This window comes from Myodes glareolus, chromosome 8, assembly GCF_982192425.1.
Source record: "Myodes glareolus chromosome 8, mMyoGla1.1, whole genome shotgun sequence".
NCBI lineage: Eukaryota > Metazoa > Chordata > Mammalia > Rodentia > Cricetidae > Myodes > Myodes glareolus.
Window position 1 is genome coordinate 44,606,216 of NC_142033.1, and position 26,856 is coordinate 44,633,071.

Consider the following 26,856-nt stretch of genomic DNA (forward strand, 5'->3'; position numbering starts at 1 on the left):
GAGTGAGAAGTATTTGGATGAAATTCTGTTGGCTGTGAGTTTGGAAGAAAATAAGTTTGTATGTGCAGACATGGTAGAGAATAAGAATTATGTACAGGAAGAATATGTAAAAAGCTCACATGAGAAAACATTGGCTATCTCACAAAGCAGGTGGTGATTTCTCGTTATTTTATGAATGAGTTTTATGAATGGGAGATGTGGGTGATGATGCTAACAGGCTTGTGTAATTAGAGCCTACTGAAAATTTTGTCTGTTGGTGAAAGTAGCAGAGGAATATTCCTTGTGTGATTGAGTCTGAATGCACAGCAGAGTTCTAGGAACGACTTCCTAACTTTTGTGAATGGCCTTCTAATGAGATATAGGCTCTTATATTTGTGGGGAGCATGTGTTATATCGGAACAGTATAAAACAGTTTCCTGTGTATATATTTGTATTTGCCAATATGTATATGTGATTGTATGCATGTGTAGTTAACCATAGCAAATTCTGTATTTTATACAGTTACATGGTACATGATCAGGCTTCTGTGCCCTAGCTTGTGCATGGGTGTGGGCTGAACCAACTGTGCATCAGAAATACGTAAAAAAGTCCTGTCTGTACTGAACAATTCATCCCCGTTTCTTATCATGATCTAAATAAATAAATAAAACGTAGTTTACAAAGAATTTCCATATATAAGAAATTATAAATAACCAGGGGTGATTAGGAATGCAGGTGGGTGAGTGCAGGATATATGCAGGCATGATGCAATTTTAGTTAAGGATTTGCACATTTGTGCATCTTGGTGTCTGAGAGTTTCTGGAATCAGTTCCTCTCAGAAACTGAGGGACAATGTGCTCAGCTGTTGAACTTAGAAGTTACATGTGTAACCTCTGTGTCACCCTTTTCACTTTTGTTTGATAATTTTCTCATTAAAAAGGTAAAACTGATAAAATGAACCGTGTTTCACCTTATTAAAATGAGACCCCTTTCCTCCTAATTATATTTTCTCTTTAATGTTTTAATTTAAAGATATAACCACATTCTTTTATTTATTTTATTTATTATATGCCAATTTCACATTGTTTCTCATTAGAAGTTTATACTTTATAATATTTGTAAAATATTTATGGCTTGAAGAGAGGTGTCTCTGCAAGACAGAAAGTAAACATAATAATAGAGAGACAATAACTTGGGCTGCAAAAACACTTGCACCCATGTTGAGAATAGTGGAAGTCTTCATGTTGTTTGGTTTCATTTTTAACCTTGATCGAGTAACACGTTGGTTTAAAGATCCACATAGTTTGCAAAGTGGTGGCACAGATGTTTTTCATCATTATTTCTACATCAGCTATTTATAGTTTGTTATGTGTGTAGTTGACCATCTTGATGTTTCACATGTGTCCATGATGTACACAGTGAATTCGGCATCGCTAGACCCGAAGACATCTTTTTTGTTGTTGTTGTTGTCTTTTTTCCCTTTTATTATTTTTTTCATACAGTACACGAGTCATGTTTATTTGCTGGTTTTCAAACTCCTCACAGATCCTTCACACCTCCCTCCATTCCCAACTTTGTGTTCATCCCCTCTCCTTTGAAAATAAGTTAAAATGAGCAACACAAAAACAGTAAGAAAAAATGCCAAAATAAAACAAAAAACGCACAAAGAAAATAGTTTAGCTGTTAAAGACTTGAGTCATAACCAAAATGAAATCAGAGAAGCTAAGTGCCAGGTCTCTTCAACATCTGAGTCTTCTCTTTGGTATTATTGTACTGCTGAAGAAGTGTGTTTTGGAACAAGGAAGATTTCCTTGCCAGGTTTCTTTGTTGGCGGATTTTCTCTATTCTCATTTAAGAAGAAATTCTTTGCTTCCGACTGAATTGGTTTTCTCTATATTATCACTCACACTTGAAGTGGAGTGAGCCTATTGTTATTTCAGATATTCATGTCACAGAGTTTGTTACTAAAAGTTTACAGTCATGTGATTTCCTAGAACTAATTTATCCAAGAATTACTCTTTAAAAATATCCCTGTTAAATTCCTTTGCAACCATTTCATGTACTTTCATCCAGATGACTGAAACATCTTGCCAAGACCTTCTACCATTTGAGAGTTGTTTCTTAAAAGGAGGCAGTTTTGCTGCAGCCCCTCTGAAAAGACATGTACTTAGGGGTCACAGCTAGTACTATGGCTGCCTGTGCAGTTTAGCAGTTGTGTGGATAGCACATCGGAGTCATTGTATGTAACCACATCAGGACATCAGGAGGTGGTGTGCGGAGGTTCCAATTTTCTAGTTTTCTTCCATGTTCCTCAGTGTCTTCCAATAATACCTCCGTGAGGATGTCTCCATTTTATTACAGAAACAATGTCATCCACACAGCCTTGATATCTGCTTCCCTGCTAGGACATCTATCTCACCCCTGTTCCCACTCGTCTGTGGGAAGAATTGCTCTGTGGTTGTTTCATCATCTGAAAGTGGCAGATAAATGACAGATTTGACCTAGATATCTGTGAGGACAACCTCCAGGGATGCTTTAAAGTTTCTTTAAGTAACATTTCACAATTCGGAAAACAGGCATTTTGAGCCTGCTATCCATTGAGGATTTTTTTTTCTTTTCTTTTTGTCCCCCATTTTTACTTTGTATTGTCTTTATATTGTTGTTACAAGAAAAATATAAAATCAACCCTACAGTGTTGAAAAAAACACACAAGTTTTACCTTGAGATCCTATAATAGATCATAAATGAATCATTAGATAACCTCTGGCTTCCTGAGGTTGCAGCAACACAGTATTTAGTTTGCAAAGTATATTTTGGTCACTTCTTTGCCTTCTACATTTCTCTTCCAGAAACCATTACTTGTTAAACAGATCATTGTTTTTTATAGGTATATAGTTTTTTTTCTTTCCTTTTTTTCTGACTCTAGCAGTGTTTGGATTTTCTTCAATGACAAATGGGTTAAAGGTAGCTCAGAACAAATTGTTAATTATCTTATTAGGAAGCTTTTCTAAGCTATTATAATTCTTAGTAAACTAAAGTTTGGAAAAGGTCACCTAGATAACAATGTGTAAATGATTTTATATATTTAAAAATCCCCACTGTCCAGCATCAGCCGTGGCATCAGTATAACAAGTACATTCATCGGCGGTCCATAAAGATGCCTGCTCCTTCCACCTCTATCGGTTTCCTGGCAGTGGGAAGTTTCCCTCTCTCTTCACAGTCTCTAAAGCATTTAATGTTCATGATTTAACCTCATATTTCATTTCTTACATTCATTTCTAGAGTTTCTTTTGGTAAACCAATCAAATTATGTATTTCTTTGTAAAGACCTCTATTGACATTTGGTGGCATGCTTTGGGTGACTTGAGCACCATTTCTCTGTCATATTTTCTCGTACATTATTTCTTTCCTTCTGTTTGAACTTCTTTAGCTATCGTTAGCCATTGAAACTATTGTTAGCCATTGAAACCCATATGAGAACCTGGAGTATGGCTTACCAGGTGAAATAATTGCACCCAAGTCTAAGACCTGAGTTCAGTTCCTGGGTCTCACACAATAGAAGGAGAGAATCAACTCTAGCAAGTTTTGCTCTGACCTACATACATATGTCCACAGGCATACACATAAATAAATAATGAGTAAATAAATAATAAACAATTAAACCAAGTGTAAATTTCAAACATCTTAGCATTGTCCTCTATAAATCTTTGCTCTATTTTTCTCCAGCTGAATGACAGTTGGATTGTAATGTTTCAGGAAGTCTATAAGGAAGATAATTTGAATGGAGGGAGGCAAATTTGGAGAGGGTGGTAGCAAGTGAAGCTTTATAAATTATTGTGTAGTAATATTTAGGTTCAGTAGAAGTGATAAAAATAAATTTCAAAAATATTAAAAATGAGATGTCAGAGTTTGGTAATTGTGATTGATTGGACATGGGATTCAATCATTCAAAATATTTCTATAGCAATATCTCTAAGAAAGTTGATAAGGAAAATAGATGAATGATCTAACATCTATATGGGAAGACATTATTAATCAGATTATCACATTTCATGACACTTTTTAGATCATTAGCTAAATTCCAACGTATAATTGTTATAAAGCAGATATACAAGTTGCTGTTAAAATGGAGTGCTTGCTTTGGCGAGCATCAGCACTCTAGAAGTGGGAGAAACTGGGAGAATGGAGCTGCTGGACAAGGAATAAAAATTCTCCCCAGCTGACCGCATTCGTGGACCGTGTCCGCACAGTAACAATCAAGGTCCCAGAGAAAAGTCACAGCAGAATTTGTTTAGTAGAGTGTAATCTATGCTGAACAATGAAGGATTAAGCATAAATGCAAAGATCATTCAGAGTTGTAAATTAGCGGTAGGAACATATTGACACCATTATATATGTAGGGAGAATTCATATTTAGTTTCTGGGAAGAATCCACTTGCGTCAAAAACTGTTCAAACCTACTTCAGAGAGAAGGAGTAGAAAGTGGTATTTTATTATTTTTATTTTTTTATTATATGTATTTGAATGTTTTGTATATATACCCATATCTTTGCATCCAGTGCCCATGGAAGCCAAAAGAGGGCATTAAGTTTTCTGTAACTGGAGCTACAGACAGTTGGGAGTCACCATTCCTGTGCTAGTCATTGAACCTGGCCTTCTAGATGAGTATCCAATGCTCTTAACTTCTGAGCCATCTCTCCAGCTCCTAGAAGAGTGATATCTCAGTGGACAAGGATGGAGTCAGGATAATTTTTCAGCTGATGATGAATTAATTTTTAATGTTTGAGGAACCTGGTCAAAATTAGATATACTACTGATGACTAATGATATGGGGGTCTGATTGAGTGAAATGTACAGATAAGGAAAGAATAGAGGGAAGGAAGGATGGAGAGAGGGCATGCCAAGCGATAGAGAACAATTTTAGATTTGTTCACGGAAAGTTGGTAGCTGAAATATGAACAGGAATTCTTCTTAAGGAAGACAGAAACAAGAAAGAAAAACAAGGAGAAAAAAAACCCTCAGTTATTACGGGAGTGCTTTGTCTCTGATATTCTTTCCTGTGTGAGGTTGCCTATTTCCTTTCCTAAATCATGTGGAAACGGCATGTTCCTTGTTGGCTACATGAGATGATGTGGGAAAGGCAGCATGTATATTGTATGCATTGAGAATGTTACTAGAGTGTGAATAGGATTTTGAGAAGCACATCAGTCCAGGAGTGAGAGGTAACAAGAGTGGAGGAGAAATTGTTAGTGGAAACAAAGAAGATACTGGGTGGAAAAGTGCATGTGAAAGAGCAGAGGGGACTATCAGTAAGAGAAGAAGGAGATTGAGGGAGGGGTGCTCCCTGCATGGGATGGAGGTATGCTCCCTGCGTGGGATGGAGGGGTGCTCCCTGCGGGATGGAGGGGTGCTCCCTGCGCGAGATGGAGAGGTGCTCCCTGCGTGGGATGGAGAGGTGCTCCTTGCGTGGGATGGAGGGGTGTTCCCTACATGGGATGGAGGGGTGCTCCTTGTGTGGGATGGGTTAGTATATTCTTTTCCTAACCTGTTATTTTCTGATGTGAGTTTCTGCTCCTAACTGGAGTTTCTATAGTACGTTCACTTAGACTTTGTGTTTATGTGGCAAAATGTTGGATGTGAATGGGATGAGATTCATTTTGGATTGTGATTTCCAAGTATTTGGTTTCATTGATTCTAAGGTAATGCAGATCAGCACGGTGGCAGACATATGTAGCATAACCTACTTCATGGTGCCAAAGAAGCAGAGATCAAAAAAGGACTGGATGCCAGATATAACCTTTAAAATATCCTAGTCTCATACATGCAGAGGGCCTAGGTCAGTTGTCCCGCCCAATCTGCAAAGCCCACTCTTCGATGCCGGTGCGTGCTTCCCGAACCAAGTCCACGAGAATGGATAAATATCCTAGGAGTTGAACAGACACACACAGAGAGACCAGGCACATTCACCCAAGGAGTAAATGGCAGTTTTATTAAGCACAAGTCGGGTATATATACTAGGGAGCAGAAGGACGAGAGCCCCCTTACATCCGGAACCGGGAAAGAGGGTGCCAGGCGCCCCTTGCCACAGGCTAGAGAGCAGCTGCAGTATCAGATGGATTAGGCGCCTCAGTGGGAACCTTGCTTGCAGGTGGAATTACCATAGCAAAAGAGGGCCAAGCTCTCTCTAAACTAATCCCCCAGGCCGGTGCAGCGAGCAGAGAAGCCAGGAAGTCAGAGGAAAAACGCCCTGCATAGCACCTCGAACAAAGGGGAAAAAACCCGGGTACCAACAGTTAGTCCCATGTAGGCTCCCTAACTGTTGGTCCAGAGTCTATGTGTTCCCAGGAGCTCAGGTCAACCAACTCTATGGGTTCCTCCCTCATGACCTTGACCTCCATGGCTCATACAATCCTTCCTCCCTTTCTTCAGGAGGACTCCTGAGCTGGGCCCAATGATTAGCTGTGGATCTCCGCATCTGTTTTCAACAGTTGCTGGGTAAAGGCTGTCTGCATGTGTGTGATAGTTGTGTAGCTTGGTCTGTTTGTAAGGCTCCTAACAGCGAAACCAGGGCCTGTTCCTGGTGCTTAGTTGCCTTTTGGGAACATGTCCTCCATGTTGGATTACCTAACTCAGCCTTTATGCAGTGGGTGGAGCTTGCTCCTACCTCAACTTGATTGCCCTGCTTTGATCAAACCCTTGGGAGGCCTCTGCCTTTCTGAATGTAGGTGGAGGAGAGGGGGGATGGGAAGGAGTAGATGGGAGTTGGAGGGTGGGAAGGCTAATACTGAGACCTTCTGAGATGTGAGAATGTGAATGTGTTTTTATACCCTCATATTTTTTTGATTCCTGATAACTCTGAATACTTTTTTTCCTTTCCTTTCCTTTCCTTTCCTTTCCTTTCCTTTCCTTTCCTTTCCTTTCCTTTCCTTTCCTTTCCTTTCCTTTCCTTTCCTTTCCTTTCCTTTCCTTTCCTTTCCTTTCCTTTCCTTTCCTTTCCTTTCCCTTTCTTTCTTTCTTTCTTTCTTTCTTTCTTTCTTTCTTTTTTCTTTCTTTCTTTTTTTTTGGTGTGTGTGTGTTTCTGGGGGTGATTCTATTTCTCATTATGCTGCCTCTGTTATTTTTATTCTGTCTGATCAGAATTCTGCATTTCCACTTAGCAATTTGGTGAAAATTAAGTTTCCTAAAAGTCAGGATCAAATTTCCCCATGTATATAAAATGCTTCTCCAGATGCAGAGATCCACAGCTAAGTACTGGCAGAGTTCTAGGAGTCCAATGGAAGAGAGGGAGGAAGGATTATATTAGCAAAGGGGTCAAGATCATGATGGGGAAATCCACGGAGACAGCTGGCCCCAGCTAATTGGAGCTCACTGACTCTGGACTGATAGCTGGGGAATCGGTATGGGACCGAACTAGGCCTTCTGAATGTGGGTGACCGTTTTGTGGTTGGGCAGTCTGTGGGGCCACTGGTAGTGGGACCAGGATTTATTCCTAGCGCATGAACTGGAGTTTTGGAGCCCATTCCCTATGGTGGAATACCTTGCTCATCAGTGATATAGGATGGAGAGGCTTTGTCCTGCCTAACTTGCCAGACTTTGTAGATTCCCCTTGTGAGGCCTTATGCTTTTTGGTGCATGGATGGGGATTGGGTGGGGGAAATGTGGGGTGAGGGAGCAGGAGTAGGGGAGGGAGGGGACACTATGTTTTCTTTGTAAAATAGAAAAAAAAAACTTTTATATAAAAATTTTAAAAATAATTATTTCTCAACACTTTAAATGAAATTGAGGAACTATATCATTTTACTTATGTGTCCTGAAGTTCGAATTTACTTCTGACCTGAAGTTACCGGGTTTTTAAGTGTATATGAGTCTAAAGGTTCTTTTTGACACAGAGCACAACAAGTGTTTCACTCTTTCACTCTCAATAAATCTTTGGTGTCATCGTACCAATGGTTCTATGCAAAATGAAGATGAAAAAAAAAGCGCTTAGAGCCTTGATCCTTGAAAGCAAAATTATAATCTGTGTGTGCATGTCGACTGCCAGCCACAGTCACACCGTTCTTTGTCTATTGCTGTTTTTCAGGAACATAGTCTTTCACAGTTCAGTGTAGCCTTAAACCTCCCATCTCAACCTTCCAGATTTGGGGATTAAAGCCATGAACTCCCATGCCTGGCTTTTCCTTACCCGTTATTCATTAGAGAATGACAAAAAACAAAAAAACAAAAAACAAAAAAACAAAAAACAAAAAACAAAAAACCACCGACTCAGTATGATATCAAAGTTTACAGCATCAAACCATTGAAAATGAGGTTAATTAATGAATCTACAGGCTCCCTTTGGTATGTTTTGTTCTCTCTGTAATGCAGCAGTATTTTCAGACAGTTCTGTGACAGTTCCTATTCTGACCAGCAGATGCCTGCAAACACCGTGGAATCATTGTGAGCAGAGCAAGTCAGAGCCTGTGATTCTGCGTTTAAGAAGTGGAAATTGTAGGTCTCTTAGTGTTATTTTTATTTGGTGCTCTGCCTATTAAATCCAGGCGACTGGAAAATTGAAAAGGTCATTTCTCTTGAAAGCATAGGACACTTCATAGTTTTCTTTTGCAGCATTGAAAATCAGTGTATTTGTTTATCTTTTCAAAATTTCCCATAGAAATCATGAAAGAAAAACAATTGTGAATCCCGAGCCATTCTTTAAGATCTTCAGAATTTCATGTTCATCTTTCTTCATCTTTTTTTCTCTCACTAATACAGGAGATGTACTCAAAAGGAATAATTCCCCTCACTGCGATATCCACAGTGCGGGCTCAAGGAGACAACAAATTTGAAATTGTTACAACACAAAGAACTTTTGTTTTTCGAGTAGAAAAAGAAGGTAAGATTATTTTCCATTCCCTGCGCCTTTCTTCTCCTCCCTCCTCTTTCTTCTAAGAATCAGGCTGTGTAGCTAACTCTGTCTGGCCCAGAACTCACTGTTCAGTCCACAGGAGGTGTGGGCCTTGAGCCCCAAATCCTCTGACCTTACTTCCCTAAGTCCTGAGAACTCAGGCATGCACTGCCTTACCTGTGTCTAAGATAATTTCGTTGTTGCTATCAAGATACTTAGAGCCCTTCATTTCTCACAAATCATGGTAATAAAACAAGTAAAGAAAAATATAAGGCCACTTTTAGCTTTATTGCTTTCAAATAATTTACATTTAAAAAGGGGTTTTGAATATACAGTGTTAAAGCCTAAGTAAATTAACAAGTTACTTCCTTGTGTGGTTGCTGTTACATATAAGGATCTGTTCTTTTTTTTCTTTTCAGGAAATATTAATTATGGAATATTTCTTTAAGCTGTATCTACAAAACAGTGAAAATTAGATAAAATATTCTCTTGAAGAGATCATTTTAATGTGTGATTTTCATAATGCAAAATAGGTATTTAATGCTTAAAAGCAAAGGTACTAATCATTACTAAGTTGCTTTTAGGGAACTTCACACAAGAAGGTTCTTAGCTAAATGAGCTGGTGCAGTAATATTTAGGTTATAGACTTTGTAGTGGCTGTACTCATTGATTTATTTTCATGGGAATCCTCTACGGTGGGACTACCGATAGAAAGGTGACAGGTGGGGCAGAGAGAGGTGCAGCAGAGAAAGATGCTTGCTGCTGAGTGAGATAACACGAGTTTATCCCTGGAAACCACACTGTGGAAGGAGAGAATTGATTCCTGCAAGGTGTCTTCAGACTTCCATACAAACAAGATGCATAAACTTCCACTCCTAAGTGCCCGTATTTGCGAGCAGGCACTCTTGTGCACACGTGTGTGTGCACATGCGCGCACGCACACACACACACACACACATAGAGGCATAAATGTAAACTCAAAATAAAAGTGTTTCTATTCTTTTTGGATTGAGTCTGACAGTGTACAGTAGAGTATTCTCTGAATTTGATAGTACAGTGGGGGCAGGGCAGAGAAATTGTGAGTGTTGTTCTCTGTTTGATTCTCATGATATGCCATGGCTGTAACCTTCAGTAAGTTTCAATAATACAGGGAGGGCCAGATATTTAATTAAATAATAAGAAATTTACTTTACTTTAGGAACATGTTAGGGTAGATTTATAATTGACCTGACTTTTTAAAGAAGTGTTTACTTAGTGTGGCCTATTTCAATAATAATTGCACATGGAGCGTACGGAATTCTCGGCATATACCAGGCATTTTGCCAAACTCAGCATTGTAACAACATTTTGCAGGATTGTTGTCCTATTTTACACACAGGGATTTCTACCTGAAGGTAGAAGCTACTTTAATGCTCAGCACTGTGTGCCACCCTTGCCCTTTAAACTGCTCCACTCCCAGAGCATGTACTAGCCACGGCATGAAGAGTGTTCAATAAATATGTATTTCTAGGAAGTTCTCATTATTACTGAAGGTAATCATGAGTGAGTATACCCAGCTACCTGTCAGGGAGCAGTGTTTTTCAGACTTTGATTACTGATGATTTATGAAATCAAACTAGAAGCTTCTGTTGCTGCTGAAAACAAATACCACACCAAGCCTTCCCAAATAGCATAAACAATACCAAAGATCTGGGCTTAGTGGGTAGATCATTCTGTATAACAAATCTATGTAGATGTTGCATATGACAAATATAGAAAATAGTTTCTATTTCTGTTGATATATATTTTAATTTTTAAATGTTTTTAACTTAATTTTATCACACTTTCTTCCCTCTATTTCCTCTGTCCAGACCTTTCCAAATGCTCACCCTCAAACTCCTTTCATGTTCTCCCCTTGATATCTACACACACACACACACACACACACACACACACACACACACACAGAGAGAGAGAGAGAGAGAGAGAGAGAGAGAGAGAGAGAGAGAAATATATAAATACAAGCTGCTGAGTTTTTGTATTTTGTGTGTATATGGCTTTAGGGATAGCAACTTTCTATTGGATTAGGCAGTTAGGATGCTCAACTCTGGAAGAAGCTAACATTGTTTCTCATCAATCAGCCTATAATTCCTATCCAGGGGTGGGGGCCTGTGAGAATTTTCACCGTTCCATGTAACATGTCTGTTGGTGTTGCTATTGTTCAGATATTCTTTATGCAGATAATTCTAGGAGTGACAGTCTCAGAGCAACAGACTTCTGGTATTATGGCTCTTAAAAATCTTCCCTACCCCCTCATCCACCATGTTACCCGAGGCATAGATAGATGCAGGCTGTTAATATCTATTATAGGTGGATTTTTCATCATCCAATATGTCTACATGACGATTTTGTAATGGTCTCCATTTACTCTAAAGAAGAACTGCTTTGATGAAGGGTGGTAACTATACTTATGAATGAGTATAAAGATAAAATTTAATGTGTAAAATGATGAATCATGCTGGTCTAGCAAAGTGGCTGTACTGGACTCTAAGACCCCTGACCTCACTAGTCCTGGAAAACTGACTACCTTTCTAATAACAAGCATTAGTCCCTCCTGTGAGTGGACATTAAGTCTGATTAGACTGCCATTGGTCACCGTCAACATGTGACTGCCGTCTGCTGTATCTTTATGGATATTTTACCACTTTTATCATTGTTGTGGTTCATAGATGCCACATCTCAGTAGAATTAGTAATTGCTTTCCTCCCTTGGCAACTTGCGTAGTATTTTATGGTGCTATGGAAATTGTACTGCAGGACGATGACTCCCAAAGCAATATAGACTATAGCTGTTGCCTTTGGTTAACTCTCACAGGTTGAAGGTGAGCTCGGGTTGCAAAAGCCACTAAACACTTAGGACAAAGGACTCAGAATATTTGAGTTGACTTGGTATTTACAAGAAAACAACACTGGAACAGAGGTTATTAACCTGGCCCTCAACCTAAATCTGGCCACAGAAGACTTGTTAACCCTCAGTCACTCTCATTCATTTGTATATTACCCCAAGGTGTTTGCCAGCCTTTGCCCTGAAGTTTTTTGTAGAGTCTTGTATGTGAGTAACTTCTTCTGCAAATCATAACTAAAAAATACCATTACTGTTTGGCATCTTTTTCAATCCCACTATCTAATATTTTGTTATTCTGGGTTTCATGGTAAAAAATATTGTTATTTTCTTAATTAAATGCAAATTATATTAAAATAGTATGACTTTGAAAATTGTCTTCCTCAGAGAGAAATTTCATTTGACTCCTCTTGTTCTGGGGCAGAAACACTGGAATGGGTGTGGAGTTCATGACATTTTGTGTTATAGGAAAAAAGCTCTTGGTCGTTCCTGGCTGCTCAGCCCTGAGATAATCATACAGAGATTGTATTAATTAAACCATTGCTTGGCCCATTACCTCTAGCTTCTAATTGACTAACTCTTACATCTTAATTTAACCCATTTCTATTAGTCTATATTCTTTTCTCTCCCAAGCCTATGTATGCCTGTCTAACACTATGACCCGTTTAGAGATCTTTTATGTCTGAATCTGTCCTATTGCATTGTCTGTAACTCTTTGTTGTACAGAAACATTTTTGCTTTGTGCTTTTAAATCACTAAGCGCTTAAGAATCTAAGCTGTGACATCTTTAGGTCAAAAACAGGTACTGCAGGCTTGCACTACCCAGTCCAACATGGCGGAGCCACTCATGCCTCTGAGTCTTGTACATTACACCACTAGCATGGCGGAGCTGTTTGTGCCTCTGAGCTGCACTACACAATGACCCCCTTTTAGGCACACAGCGAGTCTAGTTGCCATCAAATAAGGCGTAGCACTTTACTCTAAATGCTCTGTCTCCTAAATGAGTCAGAGGTCACAATGGCAGCATAGCCCAGAAAGCCGGTGTTTTAAAACTGCCAATTTTTTTCTGGTGAGTGAGGAGGTTCTCTCTGCAGCACCCCGCCAGTAAACAGCAAAAAGCTGTGTTAAACTCTCTATATATTTGTATCTAGAATTACTTTTAAAGCCTTCTCAGGTTTTACGTAGTGTTAATTAACCATGTTGGGCACCCAATCTGTTGTAAAAGGAGCAGCAGGCTGCTTCCCATCTTGCCCAGCTCCTGGCCACCCGGCTAGCTTTACCTGAAATAATTACATGGAAACTGTATTCATTTAAACACTGCCTGGCCCATTAGTTCTAGCCTCTTACTAGATAAGTCTCACATATTGATTTAACCCATTTCTAATAATCTGTATCGCCACTTGACTGTGGCTTACCCGCATGAGTCTAACCAGTGTTCACCTTGGAGAGAAGAGCCATGGCATCTGCCTGACTCTGCTTTCTTTCTCCTAGTATTCTGTTTGGTCTACTCCACCTATCTAAATTCTGCCCTATCAAAAAACCAAGGCAGTTTCTTTACTTGACCAATGAAAGCAATACATAGAAAGAAGACCCTCCTACACCAGGTCTTAAATGAAAAACAGTTTATTAGACCTGACATAAGAAATATACTCCAGTTGTTTAGGGGAGTTACAACATGGTCAGAAGCAAATTATGAGATGTTTCCTAACTCTCCATTATTCACTCTCCTTATTATCATCAGTGGTGACAATCTGCTTCATTGATTACTTAATTGTATTATTGAAATCTCGCAAAGATGTTTTAGGATCTTTCTAGGATTCCAAATGGCTTTCAAAATATTGTATTATGAATAATGCCTTTTGAAGACATTTTAAAAAAGGAACAGATAAATGTGTCCTACTTCTCACCATAACTATGGTGGAACTTTCTAACAATACTACAATATTCTACTAGAGTCACGTAGAATAGCGCTGGGGTAAAGCAGTTGCTGGGCCAGGGTGAGAGCCTGAGTTTCATCCAGAGCAGAAGCATGTGTTTGTGATTCCAGTGCTGCTACAGCAAAGTGGACAGCAGAAAAGAGAATCCCTGAACATTCCTAGGTCAGCTACTAGGTTAGTGCACAAGAGCCTGTCACAAACAAAATAGAAAACAAATACTGACACCATAGACGGTACTCTCAGTGCCACACTTATACATGGCAGGCATACACACACACACACACACACACACACACACACACACACACACACACACTGAATGTAAACGTGTCCACTGCTCACACATTTGACCAGCTTTAAACTCAGTGTCTCTGCGAAGTATTCTGTAATTTGAGTGGCATCTGAAGCAAATAGGGGGCTTCTTTAGCTGTGTTCTGGTTTTGTTAGTGAGTTTATTAAAATAAAGTGATATCATTTAATCAAAACCAAACAAATACTATAGGCCACATATTTGGTTTTGAAGATCTTTTGGGTTATGGTGACTGATTGTAATGTGTCTTACCACCCATGTCCTCTTCATGTATCTTGGAATCATATAATCAGCTTCCTATTTGACATCTCAGCATGGTATTCCATAGTATTTCAGTTGTCAGATGTTCAAATTACTGTTTCTATCCTCTTCACCAAACCTTTTTCCCTTCTAATCTTCCTCATCACCTGAATTAAAGACTCGTGTGCTCAAGTCATGAGCTGGTACTCTCTTTTTCTTCTTTATTATATATCATCTAATCGGTTCCAGAATTCTGTCACTTTGTCACTTTGATTTTGAAATTAAGACTAGACGCTGACTGGTTCTTAATCCCCACAGTGTCACCTGTTAGCTCAAAGCAATCACTTTCATCTTGATTAGTCTGACTACTTTACTGATTCACTATCAGTATGTCTTCAGTCATGTTGTCAGAAAAACCATTCAGTATGGAAGTCTGACCTATAATCTCATTCCTATGGTCCCATTGTCTTCTTTGCTTACTGAGAACAAAGCATAGGATATATGATGTCCAAAAACCCTCTTGACTCTTGATCTGGTCTTGGTCTTTTTTCATTCCTTCCTTCCATGCTTTCTTCCCTACGTTGCTACATTTCAACAACAAGGGACTCTTGGTCCTGAATCCACAAGTCTCAGTTTCCTTGGGGCTACAGCATTCATGTCCTGCAATGTTCTTCTAGCCACCATCCTGTTTGCTCCATTCCTTCATTTCTTTAGGCTTTGTTGATCAGTCCCAATGTAAAGTAACTCCTCTCTTGCCCCTCATCCTCTGCTTTATGCTGTTGCAATTCACGTGTCACTGTGTAACGTACTCTAGTGAACGTCTGTGCTTTTATGGCCTTCTTCCTTTCAGTGGAATTTAATCTCTGAGAGAATAGTCCTGCTCCTCATCCTCAGAATAAGCCTGTAGCATAGCACCCAATATTTGTACAAGTAGTGATTATCAGTTTGACAACACTTCTGGCTCTCACGTTGATGGCTCATTACACTGAAGGATCTTTCTTTAGATCAGATCATATTAAAAGTAAAGTTCCTGGCTGAGTTTGATGGGTGCTTAAAATTCTAGCACTTAGGAGCCCGAAACAGGTGACTCCTATAAGTTGGAGGTCAGCATAGGCTACAGAGTGAAGCATCTGCCTGGAGAGAGAGAGAGAGAGAAAGAGAGAGAGAGAGAGAGAGAGAGAGAGAGAGAGAGAGAGAGAGAGAAGAAACAAAAATCTCACAGTGAAGGTTGAGTTACAGTTGGTGATTATGTTTATGGTGGTTTTGCTTGCCCTTTGTGACTTTCTCTGGTATCCTTTGTGAGGAATTACCTATGCTAAACTCAAAGAATATGATGTTTTTGTTGACAATTTGAACATTTCTCAAAACCTCAAAAATTAATTTAAGATTTATTGAAGAGATTACTATTTTATTTTGTCTACATTATAGCAAAACCACTTATTATTTTTTTCCTGACTTACATTTTTTCCCCAAGTTGGATTATCATCCATGGAGAGAAGCCATAACAGGGAACATTTCAGAAAAAAATGGTGCTTAATAAAGTGCTACCATTGGTATACAATCAAATATTTATTCTTAGAAGGAGTCAACAAAGTAATCTGCCCTCTTAGTCATTAGAGTTATAGATCCCTTATACCCAGGAGATTTCTGAATCTGTGTACAGTATCAAGTAACATATATACTACATTCTTTCCTATACATATATACTTATGATACAATTTTATTCTTAAATTAGAGACAGTAAAAGAGAACCAGGAATAGCTTATGATAAGGCAGAAGTGTTATGGCAATATATTTTAGTAAAATTTACACTAATGTGATCATTCTATTAAAAAATATCTGAGTATCCTTTTAGCTTTTTCACTGGAAGCACTACACAGATGTCCTTGGTCATTTTGCAAATTTTCCTGTATCACTGTGACCACACTTCAACATCATCACTAAGCAGTATCAAAGCTTATGCAATACAGTTACTGCATAGCCATGATGCTTTACTGGTTAACTGAGATGACTACGTCATGCCTAGTGGAAGAACATGTCACACAGAATGACTCATATATATACACTGGAGTAGGGGATACTTTGTGTCTCAAATCAGAACAGAATGGAATGACTTAAGGCTTAACACACGACTAAGAATAACATGTAATTTATAGTTTATGAATTGTTTATTTCTGGAATTTCACACATTTTTTAAACTGTTGTTCACTAGCTCAGCTACAATAGCCCATAGCTTGTCTCAAACCATATGTCAAATAGAAAACAATTATTTGGTTAGAAAATTGTCAAAACATGTTTTCCTCATCTGAGGATGCACATTTTGTACAGCCTAAGACAAATGACTCTTACAATCTGTTTGATTCTGTGTGTATTAGCGATTCACTGTTTCTCTTTGTTTAGTGACTGGATGTTCCAGTTTTTTTGTTTTTTGTTTTGTGAATGGCATTTGTTTGTTAACAACTTCATATTGATTATCAGCAAATTTCTTCAATAAAAAATACATACAGTTACACATGTGTGTGCACATGTGCGCATACCTGTGCACACGTGTGTGCGCATGTGTGCGTGCACGTGTGTGCGCATGTGTGCGTACACACAAACACAGAGCATTCTTTGTATTCTCACTCCCGACTCCTTCTTAGTTTCCTCCCACCTCTGTTATCACACTGTACTCCTGAAGGTTCCCTTCCCATAGCCATGCCTTCTTTATGCTGTTTTATGACACCCTGATTTTAACCACGATTATTGTCCATGTGCATCCAAATATCCACTGGAACTTGGTGGCCTAAAAGTTTTATGTACAACTAAAGATGGCTGTCATTCTCCCAGAATTAACAGTTTTCAAGAATTCAGCAGTCAGGGATAGGGTTCCATGAACCCTTCGTCAATCTGTGATTGGCAATTGACAGTCTTGTTTAGGCCCAATTCAGGTAGATACAGAAATAATGAAGTCATATTTGCATACATATACATATATTGTATAGAAGATAGCATTGCAAGTCTCATACCCCCCCCCTTGACATCTTAAATTCTTATCATTTTTCTGAAATATTCTCTGAGTCTTATGAAATTGAGGATTGTTCCATATTAATGGATAATTGCCTGGTACTATAAACCTCATTCAAACCCCATGGCTTGGAAGGTCATAGACCCTTACTACTGTTGTATAGTTAAATAGCCTTGGCACTAAACTATAGTCCAAATATTTATGTGGTATATCTGTAGAAACTCCAATAGTGTGTGTATCCAAATACTTATGTGGTATATCTGTAGAAACTATAGTAGTGTATGTGGAAAAATATGGATCTTCAGTCTGCTTGTTTAGAATAAATGACAGATCAGTTCTCAGCCCCAAACAGGACATTCATTTCTTATTCTTTGTTTTTTTTTTCCATTACTATCAGAAGATTCAGAAGCTAATAATCCTAGGGAATTGATTCATTTCGTCCAGTACTGTCCTAATATAAACAGACAAAAAGTGCAGTTGCCATTTTCAAATTAATTACTGGGATATATGCTAACTGTGTTTTAAATGCCATATAACTTCGGTATATGTTATTGCATTATGTTTACATTTGAAACTTTTTTATGAATATTCAACAAAGCAACCATTCTTTACATTACTTGGTGGGAATATCAACTTCAGACTTTGAGTGTAAATTGTGCTAATATAGAAATTAAGATTTCTTTTGAAGTAATTTTGCATCATTAATTAAATTTGAGTGTACCTCATAAGGAGACTTATTGTAATCCACAGTAAAGTTGTGGATTCTCTGATAGGCAGTCCTATCAGGAAAGAAGTCCTAGATCCCACAGTTTAGCTCTGGTTTCCCTTTCCTACGAAAAATTTTGCCCCTTGAGATTCCATCTTTTTTTTTATTTTGTCTTGATTATCCCTCCTCTGTTTGATTTGGGAGTCATTGCTATTCATGTAGATAACGTTTGATTCCTGGTTTTTGGCATGTTTTATCATTGTGCATTTGACATTTATCCACAAGTATGGATCGTTTCCTGTTGAGGTTGTCTCTGCTCACATTTGTTGCTGCTCTACTGATCTGTCCAAGTGTTCTGAAAATGGGCAGTGATCTGTGAGCTGGATTGTCCTGCCATCCTTCATGGTCGTTTATAAAGTCAAACTTCCTCCTATTCTGGGCTGTTTATTTTGGGGTTAACATCCATGAATCAGCTATGTCTTACTCCCTTTAATACACTGACATCTGAATGCTCATATATTTTACTTTTATTGTACACTTGATATCTATCTTCTTATTCCTGAATTCCACACTCCCAGGTTCGCCTACCAGTCACAGACACAGAATTCTCAGTCCTGTCTTCTCCTCGCTAATTATCTTGAATTGCTTTTCCATTGCTTCTGTAATTAAAAGCAGGAAGTGGATGTTTTCTGTCTACATTTCTCATAATTTCCTTTAAGTTCAAAAAATATCAGGATGTTCCTCTTAGTTAAGTCTCTAAACCAATGTTGGTTCCTGATGCTTTTTTCTTATGTTGTCCTTGCTCAGCCTATTTTCTGACCTTCAGGCTTCAATTTGGTTTTTCACATTGTTCCTCATTCTCAAGACCTAGCTATCATGTGTCCCCCATTTCTATGGTGCCAAATGCAGTTGTGTAGGAGTTGAAATAATTTTTAATATAATTTTAGCACTGCCTTTCTTAGTAACCTTCAGCAAATCACTTACCTCAGTTGAATGGACTCATATATTACTTGATACAATTTGTATGACATTTATTCTAGTCTGGGCCCCATTATCTGTTCAAATCTAACTTGACTTATTGTCTTTATTGCTCTTTGGAGATTACATCACATTTCTGTTCCTCAGTAAGCATGTGGTACCTGATTGAAGGTCACTTGGCTTTTATGGGGTAGTATAGTATCAAGTTTTACTTTGTAGCTGAGTTATAAAGCCTTGAGTATTTCCCTATTTTAACCTCCAGTTGAGTACTGACCCTGCTTTCTTCTGTACACGTTATTTTTATATGGCTCTGACAACTTACATTGGGAAATGGTCTTACATTGGTTCATGGTTTCAGAGAGCTCAGTACTTGCCTCAGTTTCTTGAGAAAAGCCAGCCAGAGGAGTATGGAAAATAGAAAATTTCTTCACCTACTTACAGAGAAAAAGCAGAAAGGAAGAAAAACACTTTTCAGTGGATACGGCCTTCAACAGAAATACTCTTTGTATTGCTACTTCTTCCTGTTCTGACCCTCTATTCATGTTCCATAACTTTCCAAATTAGTAACACCACTGTGGGGAGGTGAGGTCAAGAACTCAAAACAGGACACTTAATGAGATATTTCATTGCAAAATTATTGCAAAGAGAAAACTCATCTCCTAAATCATCTAAAACTGTTTCTCAGACATAAATAGGGTCATAGGTCTCTTGGAGTTTTCTTCTAAAATGCCAAGCCTTCTTTGGGGTTTGGAATGGAGCCTGAGATGTGGTATTTCTTGAATGATTCTAGAAGAAGCTCATTTTACTGGCTCCAGAACATCTACGAAATCTCTTCTTTTCTGTTAAATTTGAACTCTTGACTCTGCTGACAGTGGAATTGAGGCAGTGGTTGTGGTAAATAATTTGTATGTTACTGACTTTAAAGCAAGAGGATCTCATGTTGGTGTTTCTATGTTTCTATGTCTTATGTATTTTCTTCTTTAATTTCAGAAGAGAGGAATGATTGGATCAGCATATTATTAAGCGCACTGAAGTCACCATCCGTTACTGCACAGTCACAAGCAGCTATGGCACCTGAGAAATGTGGATATCTTGAGTTGAGAGGCTACAAAGCCAAAATTTTTACTGTATTGAAGGGAAACAGTGTGTGGCTTTGCAAAAATGAGCAGGTGAGCTTTGTAACATTAATTGTAAATTACTATTCTTTGATAGTAGCAACTGTGTTTAGCTTTTGAGAGTTGTTTGGGTTTTTATTTATAATCTTGCTGTTACTTTAAGTAATCCACTAACAATAACCGAAAATCTGGCTGAAGGCTTTGTTTCAGGAAAGTATTTCCATCAGATCTGAGGCTGCATGTCTCCTTTTCAGTGGACCAAGGAAGAAGCATCATTGAAAAAAATTATTGAAATGTAAACCTTAGTTGAAGTAAATATAGCCATCAGAGAATAATTGAGAATAAATACAGATACTGGTGAATGGGACTAATTCTACATTTTTGTGATAGAAAATTAGAAGATGACCATGAGAAACCAGTGTATTAGTTACTTTCCTGTTGATGTAAAAAGACCATGGCCAAGGAAACCTATGGGAGAAAGAACTGTTTTATCTAGACTAAATAAGAATCCATCATGGCAGGAAGGCTTACCAGTGAGAATGGGAATCTGAGAGCACACATCTTGAACCATAACCGTGAGCCCAAATCAGAGAGTGGATTAAAAGTGACAAGGATGAACTCTCTCTAACACAGCTGCAATGACATGCTTCTTTCAGAAATGCCACACCTCTCGTGCTTCCCCCAAGCAGTGCTACTACCTGAAGACCTAGTATTCAAAAATCTGAGCCTATGGGGGACACATCTCATTGAAACCACCACACTAGATCTTATTGTCTTTATCTTTCTTTGAACAGATGTTCTGTTTGTCATGAAACTGCCTTGGTAGTAGAACCCCATTAAAGAGAGGTGGCTATAGAGATATTTAGGTATATATATTTGCCACCACACACGCACATGCATACACACACACACACATGCGTGCGCACACACACACACACACACACACATCTGCTTGTATACACATGTGACATATACATACTATATAGGCTTTAACTGTTAGATGATTGAATTTGGTTAAAAGGAAAAACTAGTAATAGTTTAAATATTTTTGTGGAGACTTGTAGATAAAGTGTTTTTCGATGTCGTACAAGCTTTATACTTGATTTTGTAGTATAGACTTCCTTTTCTCTATTATTTTAGACTTTTATATGTGAAAGAAAATGTTCCTCCTTAGGTACTTAATTCTTATTTGAAGATGAAAGAGTGTATTTTGAATGTCTAATCTAAGGTGAACTCATTTTACAGTGGACTGTGATAAGGTATAAAGAAGGCCTCTTTTCTTATTAAAAACAGTCATCAACTCAAAACAAGCAGTAGTTATTAGCTGCTACTTCAGCTCTTAGGCACGCTATTCTCAAACTTCAGTAGGAGTGTATTCATTATTGGGGGGTATCTTAGGCAGTTAGTTGTGGAAGGAATCATTGAGTGACGTGGGCAGATTATTGATGTGCGTATTTAGCATACTCTTAAAGAACAGTAACATATAACTTAACAGTATATATGAACTGGATGTAAATATTGTTTCTGAAGTCTCTGAAGTTAGTTGATTAAAACTTTTCTCATTGGAATTCAGGTTAAGCATTCATAATTTGCATGTATCTGTTTTGAAGTTACTCTGCCAAAATGAGGAATTCATTTTTCTTACTTGCACAGACTGAATACAATTCCTCTTATTCGTTTCATTGCTCACATTAGCTAGATTATCTGAGTTTGTGTTGTTTTCTAGAAATAATATTTTTTTTGAGTTTTATTAACCCTTTGGGAGAAAGAAGCTTTTTGTATGAAATCATTCCAAATACTGTTATATTTGAAAGCAAAATCTAAACTGCTTGCCATGGATAGAGTGCCAAGTTCTATGCTAATTAATTTATAAATACTCATTTTAATCTTTCCTATAATTATAGGATCCTCTCATCTGTGCATTAAAGATGAGTAAAATGAGGTCTCCATAGTTTGTGCAGGGCTAGCAGTTTGATCCTGCCAAGCTTAATTTGAAACTAGAATTTCTAGCACTAAGCTTGTCTTCTTACTAAAGACTTGGTTTGAATCTTTTCTGAGATCCTATCTTTCAGAAATAGGCAAGAATTACTTTTGTGACTAATTTCATTGCCTAAAGGTTTCAGGACATGGGCTCAGTGAATATTCTGTCAGACTGCGCACTCTCAAAGAGATGTGCTTATCTGCAGGGCAGTTTTATCTACAAGGGTGAAATTCCAGACACGAGCAGCTACAGGTAATAAGCTCAGTGCTTTTACTGCCTGTTTTTGTTTGCTTTGCCTTTTTGAGACAGGATTTCTTGTAGCCAATGACCTTGAACTCTTGGTCCTCTTGTCTTTACCTCCCAAGTGTTGAGACTGCACTCCCTGTACCATTATGTCTGTCTCTACATTGTATTCCATGGTTAGGCATTATGGAGAGGTCCAAAACATGAGGCATCAAATAAATTTAAGAACTGGAAACACTTCTGTTTTCATAAGTAATGTAGTAAGGAGGCCGCTTGTTGGTTTCCGGCTGCTCAACTCTGAAATAATCACACTGTACTAATTAAAACAATGCTCGGTCCATTAGCTCTATCTTCTTATTGGCCAACTCTTACATCCTAGTTTAACCCGTTTCTATTAATGTGTCTCCTCACGTTGCTGTTGCTTCTAGGCTTAAGTTCCTGTGTCTGCCTCCAGCAGGGCTACATGGCTTTTCTCTGACTCTGCCCTTCTTTCTCCCAGCATTTTCTTTAGTTTTCCCTACCTGCCTCTATTCCCTGTGCAGACCCAAGACAGTTTCCTTATTAACCAGTGGTATTCACAGCATGCAGATGGAAATCCCACATCAAAGTATTATTATTCTCTCTCCTCCCTCCCCAAATTCTGTTTTCATGTAAAAGACAAATAAAGGACTCAGTTCCCCCCCCCCAAAAAAAATCAAAGTATTAATTAAATTATTTAAAAACAAATCAGTAAAGCTGGAATACACCTCATCTTTAGATAAGTAAATGTGTTTTTGTTTGTTTAGTCAGTTTTTTCTCCTATACATTGAAGAGCTTATACTTTTCCTTTAAAGATATATTTTAGGGTTTATGTGTGGTGGTATGGTATTTGAATTATATTTCATAGAATTAACTTGACTGGTGGATAAGTTGAGCAAGCTATCCATGTTTTGGCCCCAACAGTAGTACCATTTCAGCTTATGATACCTTCTCATTTTGGTGAATGCCTTATTCTCCTGAGGAAAGCTATTTCCTGCTGATCTGTCTCCTAAGGAAGCATCTGCATGTCCTGTTGTGATAGGACAATCTTTCTCCTCAATGCACAGGGTTCCCCAAGTGAGGGATGGACCTGTTTTAGGAAATCACTGAATGATGGAAGTGTGCTTTGATGTAAAATTTAAATGTTTGGACTGGGTGTTTGTAGTGCATACCTTTAATTCCAGGGGCAGATGGATATATGAATTTGAGGCCAGCCTGGTTTACAGAGTGAGTTATAGGACAATCAGGGCTGCAAAGAGAAACCCTGTCTCCAAAGGAAAAAAAAAAAAGAAAAAGAAAAAGAAAAAAACCTAAAAGTTTTACACCCCACACCAGTAATTTTAAAAGATTATGAAAAAAACATGTTCATTTAGAAGTGTGAGGTATTTATATTTGAAATTTTGTATCATAGTTTTTGTTCGATCTATATAATGGCCACATAACAAGACATAATTGTTTTTATTATTTATATGCAGCGAATTCATTTCGTAGCTCAAAGAACACTTCTTAAAAATGGAATTGAACTGTATCACTGTAACCCAGGAATCACCTTCAGGTTTCTCTCCATCATTGAATACATAGTTTTACTAATTTGTTGATTATTCCAGTAAACACAGTGGATGGAGATGAGGGTTGGTCATTCCAGAGAAATCACAATATGACGAGCCTGGGAGGGTGTAGTATGGGGTTTTTATTCCTGCTCTGCTGTAACTAGCCGTGTCTGGCAGTGCAGTTATTCCCATTAACGGGTGTCACCATGAAGGCAGGAGGATCGCTGACTCCAAGACTGTCATTACTTTATTGAAATTTCAGAGTTTTGGGCCTATTCCAGATGAGTTGAGTTAACCTTTGGGATGTGTGGCAGGTTTGCATTCGTGAAAGTACCACAGTTGTCTCAATAGAGAATTCAAAACCACACACTATGAAATGATTCTCAGGGTTCTTTGTTTGGTTTTTTTCTTCCTCTAAAGTGATAGGCATCCAGCAAAAGGGGGAATGAAAATCCTGCAGTCGGAAAATGTGTAAAACTCCCTTCACCTGTGCTAATATCAACAAGCCTGTCTTTCACTTATTTATCCTTGGGCGGTATCTTTTTTTCCTATTAATCTTATTTTAGAATAACCTTTGCTCAGTTGGACATTTTGAAATACTGATGTAGGAACTGACAAACTTCATAGTAAAAATGAAGAACATCATTAATGTAGTATAGTTTCAGAATTGATTGTCCATGGAACATTGCTCCTAATTCCTAAGGAGTCTGCAGCCTGTGCTTCATTATTGTTGCTCCCTTTCTGGAGTGTTAGTAGTTTCTATAAGGGTTTGAAATGGTCAGCTTTTCTGGAAATTTTGCCTTACCATGCTTACAATAGAGATGTTTTTTTATAGTGACTTCTAAGAGTTTAAAAAATCCAATGCATCATTAGAATTTGAGTAAAGGGAAAGCCATTAGAGATTGTTTTCATTTGCTTGATCCATTGAGTTTCTTTCACTTTGTATAGCCAGAAGTTACTCTGCTTTGTTTCCAGAGCTTTCCCTCCAGTCCCCAAAGATGCTTCCACAATGCCAGCCTCCCTGCAGGCACATCTTCAGTAATCTGTTTCTTTATTTCCTGAACCTGTCTCTAGTACTGAGACAAGAACACACATTTTTCTCACTTCAATTCATCGGGAACTCACTTTTGCCACAAACACTTTTATGGTTTTTGAAATTCCCTCTCATTCTTAGGAGCAGTGGTGTGAGCCTGCTGGCAGTCTTGCTGTCCATCTGTACCGTGTTCTCTGACTGGTCTTAACTCCGGAAATAATAGATGTCAGCTCGTGTTTAGCAGGGGCTTCTGGGCTCCTGGCTGCTCAGTTCAAAGGCTCACTTTCTCGCCTGCTTCGTGCACTTTACTTCATTAGTACACTGTGGGAACTGAAGCCCAGAGGGGCTCTCTGGCTGCCTAGTAGAGAGACTGGAGGGGACTTACATTAAAGATAGCCTGAGGTCGTTTTAGTCTTTCTCTTTCTCCATTAGACTCTAAGGAGAAGTGAAGGGGAAAGAGATGAAGAATCAGAGAAGGCAAATAACATCTTGGATACTAACCCTGAAATTCTTTCCTAATCACCGTGTTGCAAAACAGTGCACTGCTCCCATCACATAAATTAAATGTCACCGCTTCCATATTTTTCCATCTCAAAGCCCTTCCCATTTCATTTTGTTCAATATTCTTCTATTCCTTATACCTGCTTGTGTGTATCCCAGGCTGGCCTCAGACTTGTGGCAATCCTCCTGCCTCAGCCTCCTGTGTACTAGGAGGTAGATACCAACACTTCTAGTACACTAATAAAGTATGGACATAATTTGAAATATGTGTGTTGTATTTGTTCCTGGTATTTATGTCTAGCGGGTTAGAATTTCAGCACATAGACATGAAAGAAATTAAAGAAAACTGGCTTTGGCTTCTGCTTGTTAATGGTTCCCTGATAGTCTCCCATCTCTTCCTGATGAGTTTTTAAAATATCATGCTAATATTAGCCTGTTCATTACAACCAGATGTCTTGCTTGGTGGGTTTGGGCATCCATTTGATGCTGATTGTGACACTGGGGTTTTAACTACACAAACTCATTTGATTAAATATCCTCACATCAGAGTTTAACAAGAGGCTCTTCCTCCTCATGGAAAGTCCCTTGATGCTCTGGCATGGGAATGGAGCACTAATAGAATTTAAATTGGCCCCTGGAGGCTTGGTTTGTATGGCACAGAATGAAGCCACAGGATGTAGGTGGTGACCTCACACTCTCTGGGTTCTCTCTCTGGCCAAGCTCTGCATCTGGTGTTTCCTAGAAGTCTGGTGCCAATGTCATACAATGCCACATCTGTTTTCAACAAATGTTTAAGTACCAAGTTCTTAAATTCCTGGCAGGGAAAACCTAACATTCACTATTTTTAAAAATAGATTTGAGATTTCAGCAGATTGGGGGTTAACAATTTCTTCTTTAATTTCTCTCTTTAGGGATCAGCATTTCATTTTGCTCTTTCACCGTATGGTTTTAGGAATTCAGAATTACTCTCACTGAATAAATTTGTATAAATGACTCATTTTCGTATCTTGGTCAATATTTGTGAAAAATTCTTTCTGAATATTTAGTGCAGAGTCATTCCATGATTGCAGATGAAATTGAATATTTTATGAATAACAGATTCTGCCTGTAAAACTTCTAAGTGAGAGCTGTCTGGACATATGAAGCTTCTTACTTACATTACTTCATTTAATTCTTATGACAATACTTTAAGGTAGAGTTACTCTATTTCCAAATGATGTAGTTTAGGTCGAGGTAGGTAGCTTGCTAATAGTTCTGTAGCCAGGTTTCTTCCTTGAGTCTGTCAGTGTCAAGGCATTTACACATTTGCAATGTCTGGGGTCTGCTAAGCAACACATGTGATCCTTGTTGCTGGTGGTAGTTTCCTGCTTTCTGAAATTCTGTGTTGGCCACAGAAGTTAAATATAGAACATTGCTTACTCTACAAGCCCTCCCTAGCCCTTTGTCTTTCATAATATAGCACCCTTACCAGTTTTATCAGTTGATAGCCCTTTA

General features: G+C 38.3%; 1 protein-coding gene across 2 annotated transcripts in view; it reads left to right on the forward strand.

The window, feature by feature from the left end:
* Arap2 (ArfGAP with RhoGAP domain, ankyrin repeat and PH domain 2) overlaps positions 1-26,856 on the forward strand; it is a 170,969-nt gene that overhangs the window by 51,909 nt on the left and 92,204 nt on the right. For both annotated transcript variants that reach the window (XM_087909032.1, XM_087909033.1), the window contains exons 8-9: positions 8,731-8,851; positions 19,912-20,090. In XM_087909032.1, the coding sequence (XP_087765158.1) occupies positions 8,731-8,851; positions 19,912-20,090 (300 nt within the window). The remainder of the gene's footprint in view (positions 1-8,730; positions 8,852-19,911; positions 20,091-26,856) is intronic.